The 19119-nt window shown below is 40.1% G+C and overlaps 1 protein-coding gene across 1 annotated transcript in view; it reads left to right on the forward strand.

The window, feature by feature from the left end:
• The window catches only part of SCN11A (sodium voltage-gated channel alpha subunit 11), an 84657-nt gene extending 70072 nt beyond the window's left edge, over nt 1–14585 (forward strand). Inside the window, exons 25-27 of the mRNA XM_014859596.3 lie at nt 5465–5565; nt 9577–9847; nt 12943–14585. Of these exons, the coding sequence (XP_014715082.2) occupies nt 5465–5565; nt 9577–9847; nt 12943–13967 (1397 nt within the window). The 3' untranslated portion in view covers nt 13968–14585. The remainder of the gene's footprint in view (nt 1–5464; nt 5566–9576; nt 9848–12942) is intronic.
• Nucleotides 14586–19119: the final 4534 nt, after the last annotated feature.

Genomic DNA, 19119 nt, shown 5'->3' on the forward strand with positions numbered 1-19119 from the left:
GCATATATGATGCTGTAGTCTAGTAACCTGTCCAGTGTACCTTGTTATCCAGGATAAAAAGAATGAACTCTTGTCTTTCAGCAAACCTGTGTCCTGGGTCTCAACACCCAAGTCTCAGCAGATTTATTGAATTTACTTGGAAAGAAAATAGTTGGGGAAGAGGAAGGTTTTTTAGGGAGATATTTTTCCCATGTGCTGTAATAAACAGATGTTTATTTTTCTGATTCTATAATCCATAGGAGCTTTGTAGTAAATGTGGGAAATAAAGGAAGATAAAAAGAAAATTTGAATCACCCCCAAGGTGATGACTGTCGACGCAAATAATCCATACCCAATCTATAAATGATAACTGGGGTGAGTTTATTCTGAGCCACAATGTGAGGACCATAGTCCAGGGCCTTCCTTCCCCGAGGAAGGAAGGGCACCAAAGAAGTGGGGTGTACAGAGTGGTTATATACCCTCAAAGAGCATGTTTCACATGACTGAAATGTCCCTTTTACAATAGTCACGAGACTGATCTCTTGGCACAGCAATTGATGGACATAGCAGGTAGTAGGTCTGTGGACACAGCAGGGTGGCAGGTCTGTTGTGTTGAGCTGGGTGGTCACAGGTGAGCGCAGCAATCAGTCCCTAGCCTAGGGAAAGATGCCTATCCTTAAGGAAATGCCAATGTGGGGGAAGTTGCAGCTTTATCTTAAAGCCATTTATTTTTGTCTTTGGGACATAGGAAATGCTTAAAGCAGATATATAATGCATGCTCAATGGCCGTGTCAGGCCATTTTGCAAAAACAAAGTCAGGCTGAATTAGGTTTACACCAAATGGCTTCCTCATATACTCCAGTGTATCCTATTGTTTGCCATTTCTATTTGTCACCACCAAATGATAACTTTTAGATTAAGCCTCATCATTTAGTACAATCCCTTCCAGTTACTTTCTAACTATGTATTCTTTTTACACAGATGATATTGCACGATATTTTTCATTTTTTAGCTTCCCCTCCTCCCCACTAGTTGTGAGCCCATGTCATGAAATCATCTTTGTTATAAGAATTTTCAGGGCTGAATTACACCCCATATTATGAATAGATTGTAATTTATGCTAATCATTCCCCTCTCTTTTCAATATTAGGCCATTTCTAAATTTCTTGCTCTTCTAAAACAATCATGAACATTCTTGAAATTCTCTCTGTGTATCTGTGACTATTTCCTCAGGAGAAGTTCCTAGAATTTAAGGCATTAAAGATATTATTGCCAAAATGCTGTGCTAAGTACTCTCCTTTTGCAAGATATGAAAATGCCTGTTTACTCTATATCATTTTAATTTTTATAATTTATTATCTTTTCTAGCTTGATGGGTAAAATTGTTATCTCATTGTTTTATATTCATTTATGTGATCATTTGTGAGGTTATACACTTTTTCACAGGTTGATTGATGGCCATTAGTATTATCTATTTATAGCCCTTATCTCCTTTTAAAATTGACTGTCATCTTTTTCTTATGTTTTTATATAATAAGTCCAATTTGGGTCTTACTTCTTTTATTTTTGTGGTGACATTTTGACTTACAGACATTTAGCATTTTTTTGGTGTCTAACAGCCAATCTTGTCCTTTTTGGTTCTTGCATTTATGAACTGACAGTATTTCTCAATCCTAAAATCAGATAACTAAATATTCACTTTTGGTTTTCCTAGTTGTTTTGTGGCTCTTTTTAATTTTTCTGTTGAACTCTTATAATTCATCCTGAATGTATTATGATACAGGTTAGCCTTGGTGTCTGTTGGGAGAGCCATTCACTGTCCTATGCAGCTGCGTTGCTGCTGTAACTTGGGAGTGTGCTATGTAGAGTCACCCCTGTAACAGGCAGCTTAGTTGCAGTCAACACCTGCAATTTGGATGTCAGGACTTGTGTTTTTAGATTTAAGCTGACATTCTGAAATCACTGTTTTGATCAGCCCCTAGCATTTTTGTTTTGTTTTGTTTTACCTTTTATTACAGAAAATTTCAAACGTGCACAAGAGTGTTCTAAGATGAACCTAAATAACTATCACCCAGCACAAGATTTATTGAATTAAGAACATCCTTATGCCATCTATGCCCTTATCCAATCCTGCCACCAGATATTTTTAGAGAGCAAATCACAGACATCATCTCATTTCATCCACAGATATTTCAGAACATATCTCTTTTTAAACATACCGTAATTCCATTGTCACATCTAAAAAGTTTAACGTGAATTCTTTAAATTTGTTACAACCTAGCCAATGTTCAGATTTCCTTGTCTTTTGTTTTCTTATATTTATTTATTTATTTATTTATTTAATTTTAAAGATTGGCACCTGAGCTAACATCTGTTGCAATCTTCTTCTTTTTTTTATTCTTCTCCCCAAAGCCCCCCAGTACCTAGTTGTATATTCTAGTTGTAGGTCCTTCTGGCTCTGCTGTGTGGGATGCTGCCTCAGTGTGGCTTACTGAGCAGTGCTAGATCTGCGCCCCGGATCCGAACCAGCGGAACCCTGGACCACCAAAGTGGAGAGTGCAAGTTTAACCACTCACCCATGGGGCTGGCCCTTCTTATATTTATTTATTCATTCTTTAGTTGATTGATTGATTGATATTAAAGTTTTTTTCTTTTCAAATCAGGATTCAAATTATGTCTTCCCATTTGACGACTTCCTTGCTCTCTGGAATGACAAGATGTTCCAGGCCTAAGTCATTCTCTTCCTGCCCCAGATCTGGAATCAGCCATTTCTCTAAGGAGTGCTGGTTTTGTTGCAGGAGGCGATGTTCCAAGACCACAATCTGGAACGCTCGTTGTCATTGCTTCTAAGCTTTTTCAGTGGACAGAGCTTCGAAATTTAGGACTACAATGAAATATATATGTGGAAATATGAATACTGATCATTCAAATTCAAGACTACAGGGTTTTTACTCAATCTCTTCTCTGATACATTTGTATCTTCTCTCTTCTACACCAATAAACCTGGTTCTCACAGGCACAGGAGATGATAGCATTAAAATTTTCCATAATTGCTCATTTTCTTTATCTCACAACTCACACATAGGACAGTCTCAGAACAACAATATTAATAGTATCATGATGCATATGATTACAAAAGACGCTTGTGTCTGCCAGGCATCCTGAAACAACCTGGTTAACTTCTAGGGCTGTTTTCTTTTTTCTTAATTTTTTTTGATGTGGTACAATACACCTAACATAAAATTTACCATCTTAACCATTTTTAGTGTACAGTGGTGGTATGAAATACATTTGTAATGTTGTGCAACCACACCACCACCCATCTCTATAACTCTTTTTATCTTGTAAAACTGAAACTCTAGACCCGTTAAGCAATAACTCCTCATTCCCCCTTACCCCAGCCCCTGGCAACCACCATTCTACTTTCTGTCTCTATGATTTTGACTACTCTAAGTACCTCATATAAGTGGAATCATGCACTATGTGTCTTTTTGTGACTGGCTTATTTCATGTAGCATGATGTCCTCAAGGTTCATCCATGTTGTGGCATATTTCAAAATTTCCTTCCTTTTTAAGGGTGAATAACACATTTTACTCATCCATTCATCCATCAATGGACACTTGGGTTGCTTCCACATTTTAGCTATTGCGAATGAAGTTGCTATGAACATAGGTGTGCAAAATCTCTTTGAGACCTGCTTTCAATTTTTTTGGGTGTATACCCAGAAGTGGAATTTCTGGATCATATGGTAATGGTATTTTTAATTTTTTGAGGAACTGCTATACTGTTCTCCACAGATGCTGTACCATTTTACATTTCCACCAACAGTGTATGAAGGTACTAATCTCTCTACTCCTCACCAACACTTGTTTTCTGTTTTTTTGATAGTAGCTGTCCTAATGGGTGTGAGGTGGTATCTCATTTTGGTTTTGATTTGCATTTGCCTAGTGATTAGTGATGTTGAGCATTTTTTTCATGTATTTATTGGCCATTTGAATATCTTTGGAGAAATGTCTGTTCAAGTCCTTTGCCCATTTTTGAATCTGGTTGTTTGATTTTTTTTTTGTTAAGTTTTAGGAGTTCTCTATGAATTCTGGATATTAATCCCTTATCAGATATATGATTTGCAAATATTTTTTTCCCATTCTGTGGGTTGCCATTTTACTCCATTGATAGTGTCTTCTGATGCACAAAAGTTTTAAATTTTTATGAAGTCTGGTTTGTCTATTTTTTCTTTTGTTACCTGTACCTTTGGTGTCATATCAAAGAAATCATTGCCAAATCCAGTGTCATGAAGATTTGTCCTATGTTTTCTTCTAAGCGTTTTTAGATCTTACATTTATGTCTTTGATCCATTTTGAGTTGATTTTTGTAATTAATGTTAGATAAGGATTCAACTTCATTCTTTTGCATGTGGATACCCGGTTTCCCCAGCATCATTTGTTGAAAAGACTGTCTTAGGGCTGTATAGTTTTGGCCCATACTGGTGGTGTAAATTCACACCCTACATCCTCATCAAGGCAGGCCTGGATTTACAAACTATCAGGAAAGGCTGGGTTTTTACCTATAGTGCACACTGAGACAGTTTCCTCGTTGTCTCCTGTTGCCAAGAGACAGATTCTGTTGTCTTCTTCACCCTTCCATTGGCAGCCCTTGGAGAGTTCCCTATTCTTGCAGGGACCTTGGCATAAGCTCGCTGCCTTTTCCCATGACATCTTTGTGGTTATTAAAGCCCAAGCTTCTAGTTTTTACAGAGATTAGCAAAAGCTCTTAGGCCAACTATGGCTTCAGGGCTAATTTACAATTCTGTCTTTTTTATCTCTCTTGATTTTCAGACCTTGGAGATTTCCCTACTTTGTGCAGGTTCAGCTTTACGTTTAAAATCTGTTCTATTTCATTCAGTATTTCTGCGTATTTTACCCCCCAAATTTCCAGAAATGAGAACACTAGTTCATTTTTCTGTTTTTTCTTGCTCAGTAGTGAAAAGATTTAAAGATTTCTTTTTTCCTTTTTTTTTTTTTAAGAATGGCTCTGGACAGATTTTATGAAATTTTCTTAGTAGTGATATATGCATTCATTTATTTAAGAGAATTTTAATTGGCACTTTGTGGGATTTTCTTGTTTAAATTTTTGTTACTAATTTCTATTTTTGTCGCATTGTGGTTTGATTTATGCAACTTGAAATACGTTCAATTTTTGTAAAGATTCTGCAGATGTTTGCAAAGAATTTATAATCTTTGTTTGTATTATAAAAAGGGATTTCTCTTTTTACAACTGATAAAAGTACCATTTCTCCCTATTCCATAGTTTAAACCCTGTTTCCCTTTCAGCCCTCCCGTAGAGTTCAGCCTCTTTTGCTTCCCACCAGAATTTTAGGAATTGTTGATAGAAATGTAATGTAACTGAGACTGTTTCTGAAAATTCAGAGCTTGTTTCCAAAACACTGTTAATGATAGTTAGCTCTCATCTTTTCTATATACTTAGGTGGCCAAGACATTTTTATGACAGAAGAACAGAGGAAATACTATAATGCAATGAAAAAATTAGGATCCAAAAAACCTCAGAAGCCCATTCCAAGGCCACTGGTGAGAGCAATTGATTAATTCTAAATACATAATCCATTCATGGTCATGAGGAACTCAAATGTCTGCTATGCTGTTCTCCTTTACTTTTTTGATGTACAGACACTATCTAAGAACTCAATAAAAACCCAAATACACTGGCATGTGGCTCAAGTCCTTAGGAAAATTAGACAATCAAATTCAGTAGTAAGAACTTGGGCAATAACTTTAATTTACTTTTTAATGAGCACACAATAAGTGCTTAGTGTATACTCATTGCAATCATGTGAACTTAGCAGTCTTTTAACTTAATCTTGACCGATTTTAAATGTATTTATGTCTTTTGCCAATTTTTTCTGCTGTGAAGTTGAGGTCATGCATACTCACTTCCACTTCGCAAGTATTTATGATTAATTTTCTGTATTAGGAGCTGACAAACTTTGTCTATAAAAGGTCAGACAGCAAATATTTTAGGCTCTGCAGGCCACATGGTCTCTGCTGCTGCTACTCAACTCTGTGGCTGTGTCACAAAAGCAGCCACAGTCAATATAGAGCAAATGTGCATGGCTGTGTTCCAGTACACCTTGATTTATAGACACTAAAATTTGGATCTCATGTGATTTTCATGTGTCAAAATTTTATTTTTCTTTTGAGTTTTCCCCCAAACATTTAAGAATGTAAAACCCATTCTGAGCTCATGGGCTAAGCAAAAACAGGCAGTGGGCCTGATTTGGCCTACGGGCTATAGTTTGCTGACCTCTGCTCTCTATGAATTCTGCTTTACCAACTACTACAGGGCAAGATAGGAGCGGCCCCCAGCGCTGCTCTGCCCCAGCGCTGCTCTGTGCTTGCAGTCTAATTGAGGAGCTGGGGTTTGAGAGCAGTAGCTGATAAAGCACTAGAACAGGCACAGCTGGTAGCTCTGACAAGCCGAGTTTGAAGGCTTTCAAGGCACAGGGTGAGTGGGGCCTGAGAAGTCTGGGAAATCAGAATGGAAGAGGGGCTGGATATTTGAAGCATGTAGAGGATTTGGAGATTTTCATTCGAACACCAGACCCGAAATTCTCAAAGGTGCATTTAATTTAGTGCTATTCCCAGCACTCAGAATAGAGCCTGACATAAAGTATGTTCTTGGTAATTATTTGTTGAATGAAAGAATACGTTTTAGGGCACAGACAGGTCAATCCTACTAGGATTAAATATTTGCACCGCACTAAAAATGTCTGTGAATTTCAGGGCCAAGTGTTTAGAATTTATACAGTGAAGAATTTTTTTGACCAAGGAGTTAGTGATAAAATTCTATTTGGGGAGGTTTAATCTGTCAACAGTGTGTGGAACTTCAATTTACCTAAGTCATCTAGCTTTTAAGTACCAATCTCACTTTCTAGTACTAGTTTCCCTTTGAAGTTCCTCTTTGAACTTGAACCAATGGAAAAGATGAAGAGAGTTTTCATTTATATGTGCTTGTTATGCACCCACTGACTCAGCACCAGTTGGTCCCGGATTTGGAGTTAACTAAAAGACTCGTGAGACACAATATGTTCCCACGTATTTACTGGTTTATTTCATGAAGGATATGAAGTTAACAAAGCAGCACACAGCCAAACAGAAGTTGCAAAGATGGAGAGGCAGCTTCTAGGCCTCTCCACTGCACTGGACATGCTAGGCTTCAAGAGATGCGCTTGAAGAGGGCGTGGACTTCTTTACTGCAAGAAAGCTGTCGCCTCCATTTCTTAACTATCTTTTATAGCATGTTTATCACATGCCTCATCTGGGAGGAGGAGCCGGGCCACAGCCCTCCCTGTGTATCCATAGCTCACCAATCACGGCTTACAATGAGAGATTCCAGCAACCAAGGAGAATCTCACCAGTTAACACTGTACGTTTATCTTAACTTCTGTATTCCGGAGAGCAGAGTTGCATGAGATAAATTCCACATCAGATCCCCAGATGTCCCTGAGTTTGAGCTAAGACTTCAAATCAGCTGTTAACCATTTAGTTACAACTTCACCTCCCCACAGGTGTTTTTTAATCTCTAAAATCTAAATATTATCTTTTGACTTTGGAACAAATGAATAGCAATTGTGTAGGGGGGGAATACAGCTCTTTTAACCTAAGCAGTGATGCATGTCATTTCTAGCAGTAGAGCAAGGGGTCTCGAATCATTTCTGATTCTTCCTGAAGCATCCCTAGATTACTTCATTCCTGGGTTTAAAAATCATGCTGAAGTATAGGAGGCGCTATACATTCTAAAGTGACGTACGACGTTTTTTCACCATCTACCACTTTAGGTTACTTACATTCTGAATCTCCTCCATTTGTCTAAATATTAGAGTTGAATATAAGGCCAATGCTTACCCTCCTTCACATTTATTCTCACCCCTCTTTCTGCTTCCCTGGAGAGCACCCTTAAAAATATCTTTTCTCTAGGTTCTTTCTGATTTTCCAGATGCATTCTCACATAGTAAGTGCATTTGACTTTCAAGTTTCTCCTCCAGACTCCTTGATAAAAGCTTTAGGGCTCCCGGTGCAAAGTTTGAAAGACACTGACTCAAATGCAGTATCCCTCCAATGCTGTCTCTGCCCTCTTTCGCCTCATTCCCCAGGCTCTCCCTGTGTGATATCATTCACTCTCAAGGGTTTTAATTCATATCAGTATTGGTTCCATTGAACTCCACATTTGCATTCCAGCTCTGCAACTGAGCTCCAAACCCATACTTCTACCTGCCCGTGGCCCTTGGATGGCCCGTTGGCACCTCAGACTCAACGTGCTCAGGACAGATCTTATTATCTCCCTCCAAAACTCCTCATCCTCTGATCTCTGGCTGGTTGAATGGCTCCACGAACCAGAAATGATAGCCACAGCCCTAAATTTCCCATCGCCTCCTCCATTCAAACATTCTCTGACTCCTCTTCTTTCTACTTCCATATTAGCTCTTAAACCTAAATGCTTATGTCTTTCTCCACTGTTACACCACAAACCAACATCATCTTTTGTCTGGATTACCATAACAGATGCCTGGGGTTCTAAAGATGAATTCTTAAGGATCTGTGAGTTCTCTAAAAAGAATAGGGTATGTATATTTTGATTAGGTGATAATATAAAATAATCTAATATATTCATACATTGTAAAAAAAAAAATGTATAGTCAAGAATGCCATACAAAGTCAGTGTCTGAGTTTGTGTTTAAGAAAAGTTTTCCACTAAGTGAAGAACAAAGTAGTGCTTCACAGCAGTTAGATTAAAGAAAGTAGTGGAATAAGTGAGTAATTTCACTGCACGTGGTTGATTAGGCAGGCAAACTTGAGTTAGAACCTGCATCAGATCAATTAGCACATACTCACTTTGTAGCAGTATGGCCATCTACGTACAAACCAATATGCAAATTCGCCATCAGTAATAATATGAAATAATCAGTTTTTCTGTTTCCGTTTTTAGTAATCATTGGATCAGAATCCCGTTTATCTAGTTTTATCTTCAAGTGAACAAGAATTAGAAAATTGGCATTCAAGAATTGCTTGAATACAGAGTTTTGGTTAAGTATAAGGTCTGATTACTCTGAACTGACAAATGGAGACGTGGATATGTTAATTCCATTTTGTCCCACATAATTATGTGAGCGGGTATTCTCTGCATTAATATTATTGAAGTCAAAATACAGAAACAGATGAAATATAGAGACCAAAGTTCATCTGTTTATTATTGGATCCAACATGAGCTGTTTTATTTCAGCAAAACAACATCATCCATCACATAAAAGTTATGTTGTTACTAAAAAATTTATTTATATTTTTTGTTTTAAAATGGAATTAAAGCTATAAGCCTACAACTTAAAACCAGTTATTTAATTAAATTTAAATGAAAGTATATATACAAGAATTTCTTGCCCTGTAGAAAGAGTCTGCATTTTTTAAGAAACTGCTTTGATCGTGAGAGGACAAATTCTGTTGTATGTGCCTTTTCTACATATGTGATTTTATTTTTTTATTTTTATAACTCAAAATGATCTATGATTCCTTTTTTTTTTTTTTCAGAACAAATGCCAGGGACTTGTGTTTGACCTGGTCACAAACCAGGTCTTTGACATCGTCATCATCATCCTCATTCTCCTCAACATGCTTACCATGATGGCTGAATCACATAACCAGTCAGAAGAGAAAAGACTCATCCTCGAGCATCTCAACCTGACCTTTGTGGTCATCTTTACAATTGAGTGTCTCATCAAAATCTTTGCTCTGAGGCAATACTACTTCACCAATGGCTGGAATTTATTTGATTGTGTGATTGTGCTCCTTTCTCTTGTTAGTAAGTAAAATTGGCAGCCAGAAGCGCTTTAATCTGAGAGTCAAAAGTGAATTTGTAAGTCTTATCATTTGGAAGTATGTCCAAACTATCCGTAAACCAACAAATTAGGCTTAATGTGGTTTCTGAAAAAATAGGCAAGTGTACTAATGCCATTCTCTACTGGGAAGTTGGTAGGAGATACAGAGTAATTTCCATTCCCCTGACTGTCTACACAATTGAAATAGAGAATTAAATAATTATGTGGATCATTTATTCAACGGAAATAGACAAAATTAAGATGACTTAAAAGTTTTTGTGGCAGTATCTGGTTTATCCTGGTAATTGAATCAAAGTTTTATCTTTTTTGTGCAACTATAAACCCTAACGTGCATGCTATAGTTTTAAGCCTTTGGCATTTAGTTCCCATGTTTTTCCTAAGTTCAAAATCCATGTGGGGGCCCCGTGGCCTAGTACTTAAAGTTCCACGCACCCTGCTTCAGCAGCCTGGGTTTGTGGGTTCAGATCCCGGGTGCAAACCTACTCCACTCATCAGTCAGGCTGTGGAGGCATCCCACATACAAAGTAGAGAAAGACTGGCACAGATATTAGCTCAGTGCTAATCTTCCTCAAGCAAAAAAAAAAAAAAAAAAAGAGGAGGATTGGCAACAGATGATAGCTCAGAGCGAATCTTCCTCACACGCACACACACACAAAATCCATGTGGATGTCAGATCACAATTATTGTGTCCTGTGGCATTGCTGGACCTTCCCTCACCTCTTATGCCGGACCTCCATGGCCCAACCCAGATAGGGCTTCCAAGAGTGTGTCGTAAGGACAAGCAGTGCTTTCTCTTTGTTCTGTATCCCGTGTTAACTTAACTACAGTGTGAACTATGCCTGTTTCTGTTGCCTAGACCCCATTCAACCAGCCTCACTCTATAATCAGTATATTTTTCCTAACCATAGACAGGATTAGCTATAAGGTTTATGAAAGAAGAAAGAGAAAGAGACGAGTTATTACCATATATCTTTTTACAAAACACACACCAACTTTGAAATTAAATTCTTCATGGCTAAACCAGAAGAGTTTACTCTGTGTAAAACTACCCAGAGGCCCTTCTCATAGTTCAGAAAGCAATGAAGGTGATAAAAACTGATTTCTCAAGTGGAAGCTTTTGTGCTAGCTCCAGAAAGGATGCATTAAACAGATAATGTTGGATCAAAATATTTTGGTTCCTATCACTACAGCAGCCATGCAGATGTTTCAGAGAGCAAGAAAATGGCACAGGTCATAGTCTGTTCTGGTTTCTAGGCCATGAGGTTTATGTAGGTAAAGTTTGGCAACAGATCCTTCCATGTGCTTGCAGTTAAACAGACCTTTAATCTTTATTAGTCAATTCCAATCACAAGTCCTGGTGAAATTGACAGCAGCAGTGAAGTTAGAAAATGGCGGTAGGATGAATCTGGGGCAGCCCTCTGAGAGCTTAGAGAGCCCTTCCTCCAATAGGCAGAGAGCAGCTCGTTCATTCCATTTATTCTGATTCATTCCATTCTGTTTATTGAACTCCTTCCAGGCAGTGCCAGGTATTGTACAGTTTGTGGAAATATTGACTTCTGTGCTTTGAACAACTGCTAGGCAATTACAGTTCCACTGAAGAACACCATATAGCATTTTGCTCCAATGGATAAGAAAATCCACACATTGAGCCAAATTCTACTCACCAATGTGGACAGCATTCTATATACCTTTGCCACTAGGTTTGCCATCCAACACTTAGCCTCTACACTTTCCCAAGCTCTTTCCTAAGCTTTTAGAGAAATACAAAATGTGTGAGTCAAAGTGAATCTCTCTCTAGGAGCTAACAATCCAATTCAGGTATTAAGGCGACTTACTCACCTTAAAGAGTCAGAAGAAGGCAGAGAAATTAGTTGAACACCAAATCTCATGGTGCACAGAACTGAGCTTAGAGAAAGAACAGGTTACCGTGGACTTGATTATTCAAAGAAATATTCTTGGAGGAGGTAGGCCTTCAAGGTTGGACCTCCTCCAGTTGTTGCTGAATTGGTAGTTAATAAATTCCACATCTCAGCAGGGTTGGATGCCCAGTTAACATATGAATTAAACTTCTTTGGTACAAGTGGACAGTCTGTGAAGTACATTATCAACTAGTTCTCTTTAGTTGTTAGGTGATGGCAGATAGTTTTGGCTACTTGTCACCCCTAATGACTTAGAGGAACATCAAGGTCATGTCTACACAAGGCAAGCATGTTTCACCCATTCTGTAATATTTGGGCCAAAATGTGAGTTCTTTTAAGTCCTTGTGTCACTTGGGTGACATTTTCAGCCAAATATTCAGTTATTTGCAGAAACTTCTGCTTGAGATGCCATTTCTGGGGTGTCTACAGCAACAGAGAAAACATCTCCAATTTAGTCCCTTACGCTCTTTGAGTTCGGTTTTCAGGAGTCCTTGGAATGAATATATTGACAAATAAGAAAGATTCATGACAGCCTTAGCCCAGAGATGAGAAACGCAGCACCGCTCTCTCCCTGCAGCCGTGTCCTAGCCTGGAGCAGGCTGTGTTCAAGTTCCTCTATACAGCTAGGAACCTTTAAGGAACTTTATGGTCAGGGGTTCCACAATTTCTGCTGACAGCTCAGGCTCAAGCCAACCTTCAGTAGCAGAAATTTCTCCTTGCACTTTAATAAAAAAGACTCCATCTGCAGTTTGTCTGTTTTCCATCTATATATCCAATCAATATGCAAAACTATTATATTTGTTTACCCAACGAATGACTTTAGATACCCAACATAGCTAATGTGCATGAGATAACTTACAAAAAAGTCTTCCTTAAACTGCATTCTCTTTCCTTTCCTCAGGTGTCGTCAATATTTTAGATATCCCATCCCATCTAAAGTTCCATCTAAAATTCTATGGCCCTTGGAAATTATTTCCCAAGTTAAGGCACAGATATTTTCCCAGATATTGATAAATAAAATTTTTAATTTGTGCATGATGAAAAGTTGGTTCCACTAAGACTCCAAGGCAGGAGAGACAGGCAGGGTCTGAAACCAGTGTGCCTGCTGGAAGTTGATTGACCCTTCTCCTTCTCCTAAGGTACAATGGTTTCCACCTTAGAAAAACAGGAGCACATTCGTTTTCCTCCAACACTCTTCAGAATTGTCCGCTTGGTTCGGATTGGCCGAGTCCTGAGACTTGTTCGGGCAGCACGAGGAATTAGGACTCTCCTTTTTGCTCTGATGATGTCCCTTCCCTCTCTATTCAACATCGGTCTTCTACTCTTTTTGATTATGTTTATTTATGCCATTTTTGGTATGAGCTGTTTTGGCAAAGTGAGGCTGTCTGGAATTGATGACATCTTCAACTTCGAAACTTTTGTAGGCAGCATGCTGTGTCTCTTCCAGATAACCACGTCAGCAGGCTGGGATGCCCTCCTCAGCCCCATGCTGCAATCAAAAGATTCATGTAAAACCAACTCAGAGAACTGTCACCTCTCTACCATAGCCATAACCTACTTCGTCAGTTACATTATCATCTCCTTTCTCATTGTTGTCAACATGTATATTGCTGTGATTTTAGAGAACTTCAATACAGCCACTGAAGAAAGTGAGGACCCTTTGGGTGAAGATGACTTTGAAATGTTCTATGAAGTCTGGGAAAAGTTTGACCCAGAAGCAACACAGTTTATCAAATATTCTGCCCTTTCTGACTTTGCAGATGCCCTTCCCGAGCCTTTGCGTGTGGCAAAGCCAAATAAATTTCAATTTCTAGTAATGGATTTGCCCATGGTGAGTGGAGATCGCCTCCACTGCCTGGATATTCTCTTTGCTTTCACCACTAGGGTACTTGGTGATTCCAATGGCCTGGACAGCATGAAAGTAATGATGGAGGAGAAGTTCATGGAAGCCAACCCTTTCAAGAAGTTATATGAACCCATAGTCACCACCACCAAGAGGAAGGAAGAGGAAAGATGTGCTGCTGTTATTCAAAAGGCCTTTCGAAAGTACATGCTGAAGATAACCAAGTGTGCTTTGGAAGACAGGCCCCCTTCACCATTCCAAATGCTCTGCAATGGGGACTTGTCCAACTCTGCCTCCAAGGGCAAGGTACACTACGACTGAGCCCCTCACCTCCACCCCTACCTCACAGCCTCATATCCTCACCTCCAGTCTGAGCTCCAGGGGTCCACAGCTCAGTGTAATAACAAGCAGTGGACTCACTGAACTAGCCATTTCATTTTTCTCCAGCTAAAAGAAGTGACATTGTAATGTTCATTTCAAATGGTTCGTACAGAGATATAAGATAAGGCTGGCTGACTATTAACCACTGGTACTGTTTTAAAAAGGCAGAAGACACTGGAAAGGGCTGTAGAGGACACACTAATGTTAGGATTGAAACACAGCTCAAATTATGTCAAAAGAAAAGAATAAGAAACAAAAACATATTAAAATTTTAAATTGTGTTTTTCCAAATGTTTCTCGATACATTACCCAATACCTTTGTTTGATGTTTTCCCCAATACAACTGTGTGGCTTATTATATATAACTCTTTTGCAAGCTAAGTGAAAATTCAAAAACTGCCAATAAATAAATAGCTTATTGCAGATATTTTTTACCAACATTAAATATTGTGGGTTTATTTCAAACCTAAAGGCATGATCTTGACTTGTCAGTTACTACCCTTCCACCAGGTACAATCTCTGTTATATGTGTTTGGAAAATAAGTGAATAAATAAATGAATGAGACTTTCAGTGTGCATTTCATTTAGATAGTACACTAAAAAATCTTCTTATTTGGTAGTTGTGTAAGTAGTGGTTTAAATGTGGTGCTTTGCTTGGAATTAAAGGTGGGAGCCAGTAGTGTGCTGATAAGTGTATAACTATTGGCTCTTCAGAAAAAAAGCCATGATTTGTGGCACTTGCTGATTTCTGTGGCGAATACTCCCATCATGGCCATAACACATATTGGTTAGCCGGTGACCTTAGCTATTTGGTGAACCCTACACTCAGTTCTGGCTGAATGTCTGCATGAAATGCAGCCCAGAGAAAAGCTTAGGCCTATCAAAAGGAATTGGCCCGAGGAGCAGCCCAGGACCTCCCTAAAAACTGGAGATGCCCAGAGGCCCAACAAAAACAGGCTGGACTGGGGGCAAAGAATTTACGTTGTAATAATCTGGGTTTGGAGGAAAACCCTTCAAAAATAGCCCTAGAATTCAGTACCTGAGACAAGCTGGAGGAACTGATGTGTCTATCAATGACCTGGAGTGACCTTTTTCTCACTGTCCAGTGGAAGGAAGGCCAGCACCAGGTGCTATGGTTCGCTGAGGGGGTGATTATTTTCAATGTGTACAAGATTTAATCATAATTTGATGTCGTCGTGTCTAGGGCCTGAGTTTCGTGAGTTTTGCAGGCAGCCTTGCGCCCTGGAGCACTGGCAAAATAGTAATAATATCATTATCTAATCATTATCAGTATCTAATTTTTACTTAGCGGTTGCCATGTATCAGGCACTGGCTAAGGATTTGTCATGAATAATCTCATTTGTACCTCACAGTAACCCAGTAAGTGTGTAGCCACTCACCTGGTGGAGCCAGAGCCTTTGTGCCAAGCTGAGGAAAGGGGAGTGAGTGGTCCCCGAACCAGGAAACCTTTGAGACATGCAGGGCTGCAAGCACCTTGTGAAATCACCAGTTCTAAAGTCGTGGCCAGTTCTGCCTGAGGCACTGGGGATAACCTATGACTTCCCTAACAGATGCCTCTGGTTAGGAACTTTGGGTGTTTTACAGGTCACTACCAAGTTTTCTCAAAAAGACGGCTGGCCATCATTCCAGTAGCAATGAATCCCTCCCTGGCTGGAGGAAGGGGAGGATCCAGAAGGATATGGTGTTGCTCATTCCAGATTACAATTTAGGGGCGTGGATATGATCTATTCTGTGCAGAAGCTTTGGCCCTTTCCACACACACCTGTCCACCCCCAGATGGTCCCCTTTCACCAGGGCTAGATTCCTGGAGCCAGCTCCTGGGGAGTGCGCAGGATCTGCTTGGCTTTAGCAAGAGGCTGAGCCACGCTTCCTTCACTAGATGGCAGCAAATGCCCGACATGCTCTTTTCCAAGAGCTGCACAGGATCTGTGTGTGAGCTTGGTGCTGAAAGAGCCAGAGAGCTAAGGGGGAAGAGCCAAGCAGAAAGTGGTGACTTATCCAAATCCTGGAGAGGTGCTAGAAAGCTCATACTCCCCAGAGATAGCTCTCCCTGTACGAGGACCCAGGACACCCTGAAGAGGCAGAGAGCTGAGCTCTGTCCTGGGGCTCTGCTGAATGTCCAAAGCAGACAGCCCTATAGGCACACAAAGCTAGTCACCTTGTCCTCTGAGTCTTCTTTTCAGGCAAATCAGCCCCTGTTCAATGCAATGGGCAGGCATATTCCTGAGGGCCCATGCAGTACCACTTTGTGTAAATTACTTCTAACCAATGGCCCTTGACCTCAAAAGCATATATGTTGATTAGGAAGAGAATTAGACAAGTGTTTGTGTGATGACAACACAATGCAATGTAAGTGCCATAAACCAGGGACACACCCCTGCTCTGAGAGTGTGGGTGGAGATAGGCTCACAGGAAGGCTTCACAAGAGAGAGGGGGCATCTGAGATGAGCTTGGTAGGCGTGTAGGATCATGACAGGGATCACGGGAAATCCACAGTCAACAAGACAAGATTCATGGTCCCACCTTTTCGTCCCTTCCACCAAGAAGCGTGCAAGGAGCCAGGGCCCAGCATGGTTGTGTACCAGGAAAGGATCGCACTCCCTATTCCTCTACCTTTTTACTGAGCAAGCACAAGAGCTTGCTTGTGAACGATCCAGGCTCAGGAGCCAGCTGTTCCGGAGAGCTGTCTTGGACTGTCAGCTGCGAGCACCTACTGCCCTTGGGGAAGTTGAAATCCTGTATAGCTAGCTCCTCCTGCTCAAGAAAGGGGAGCCACTGGTCCCAGAGAGCTTGTTGCCTGGCAACCCAGATAGAACCTCCAGGGTCATTCAGTGGGCAGTCCTGCCCCTCGCTACACAAGGAGTAATCAAAGAGGCGGTGAGAGAACAAGTGCTAACATTTGTTGAGCACTTATTCTAGCCTCAGTAGCCTCTTTACCAATGTTACTTGTTTAATCTTCACAACAGCTCTATTAGAAACTATTTTTGACCTTCATTATTCCAATGAGGAAACTGAGGCATGTAGAGAAAATAAGAGGCTTGTTCAAGGCAACACAGCCGGTAACTGGCCCTGATAGGATTCAAACCCAATCATTCTGGCTCCAGAGCTCAAGTTATCAATCACCACACCACACTGCCCACGAACAAAAAGGGATAGTGTGATGAAGGTTGGAAGGAGGGTACAGTTGTCCTGGTAATGTCTACGAACATTTCACCATCCATTTCTTCTCCTCTGGGGATAATGTATGTTTTCGAAGTTCCTTCGTTGTGGGAGCCAGCCCATGGCGTAGTAGTTAAGTTCACACGCTCCGCTTCTGCAGCCTGGGGTTTGTGGGTTCAGATCCTGGGCACAGACTTACACACCACTCATCAAGCTATGCTGTGGCAGCATCCCATGTACAAAAATAGAAGAAGATTGGCACAGATATTAGCTCAGGGACAATCTTCCTTACCAAAAAACAAAGTTCTCACGTTGTGGAAACATCCTCTACACGGGGAGACCCTGTGCTCCCTCTCCAAACTTAACGCTCTCAGTTCTGTCAATAGACTCAGTTTTCTAACATTCTTTTTAACTTTTTATTGAGATTATGATAGTTTACAACCTTGTGAAATTTCAATTGTACATTATTGTTTGTCAGTCATGTTGTAGGTGCACCACTTCACCCTTTGTGCCCACCACCTAACCCCCTTTTCCCCTGGTAACCACTAACCTGTTCTCATTGTCTACAAGTTTAACTTCCACATATGAGTTCCTAACATTTTGATATAGTTTCCATCCTTTTACCATTCTCTCCATCCTTCTCCAGGCAAACTCTGGTTAATCTATCTCCTCTAGCACCTGGTGCCCAGCGGGCAAGAGAGGACTATCCCCTCCTTTTGGACAATATACTTTTATTAATGAAGACTTCAAGTGTGCTGTCTGACAGTGGCAGTACCAAGTGTGGCATCATGGGAGTGCTGATTTAGCTCACCTTAATCTCCATCAGTCCCCCAACCCAAGCCACCCTGAACGAGCATACAGGCTAGCTAAAGACATTGTGTCTGCTGTGCCACTGCAGCTTCAAGTCCCCTCACCTCCTTTCCATACTCAAAGCTCTTTCTATATTTTAGAATCACTTCTGGAGCCAGATCACACTGATGACTCATTCTCTAGTTTTTTCCAGTTTTATAGAGGTATAATTGACAAATAAAAATTGTATATGTTTAAGGTTTACAACATGATAGTTTGATATACGTATACATTGTGAAGTGATCACCACAGTCAAGTTAATTCACACATCCATCACCTCACATAGTTACTTTTTTTTTTTTTTGGTGTGCTAAGAAAACTTAAGATCTACTCTCTTAGCAAATTTGTAGTATACAATACAGTATTATTAACTGTAGTCACCATGCTGTACGTTAGATCTCCAGAACTTCTTCATCTTCTAACTGAAAGTTTGTACCCTTTGACCACACATCCCCATCACCTCCACTCAGCTCCTGGTAACCACTGCTCTACTCTCTGGTTCTGAGTTTGACGTTTTTAGATTCCACAAAGTGAGATCATGCAGTATTTGTCTTTCTGTGTCTGGCTTCTCTCACTTAGCATAACCTCCTCCAGGTTCATTCATGTTGTCACAAATGGCACAGTCTTTTCTTTTTCATGACTAAATGATATTCCATCGTATACAGTAAATATATACCACAGTTTCTTTATCTATTCATCCATTGATGGACACTTAGGTTTTTTCCCATACCTTGGCTATTGTAAATAACACTGCAATGAAATTGGAGTGCAGATGTCTCTTTGAGACAGTGATTTTATTTTCTTTGAATATATATCCAGGAGTGGGTCTGTTGGATCAGATGGTAGTTCTATTTTTAATTTTTCAAGGAAGCTCCATACTATTTTCCATAATGGCTGTGCCAATTTACATTCCCACCAGCAGTGTACAAGGGTTTCCTTTGCTCCACACCCTCACCAACACTCGTTATGTCTTGTCTTTTTGATGATAGCCATCCCAACAAGTGTGAGGTGATATCTCATTGTGGTTTTGACCTGCATTTCCCTGATGGTTAGTGATATTGAG

This window comes from Equus asinus, chromosome 21, assembly GCF_041296235.1.
Source record: "Equus asinus isolate D_3611 breed Donkey chromosome 21, EquAss-T2T_v2, whole genome shotgun sequence".
Classification (NCBI taxonomy): Eukaryota; Metazoa; Chordata; class Mammalia; order Perissodactyla; family Equidae; genus Equus; species Equus asinus.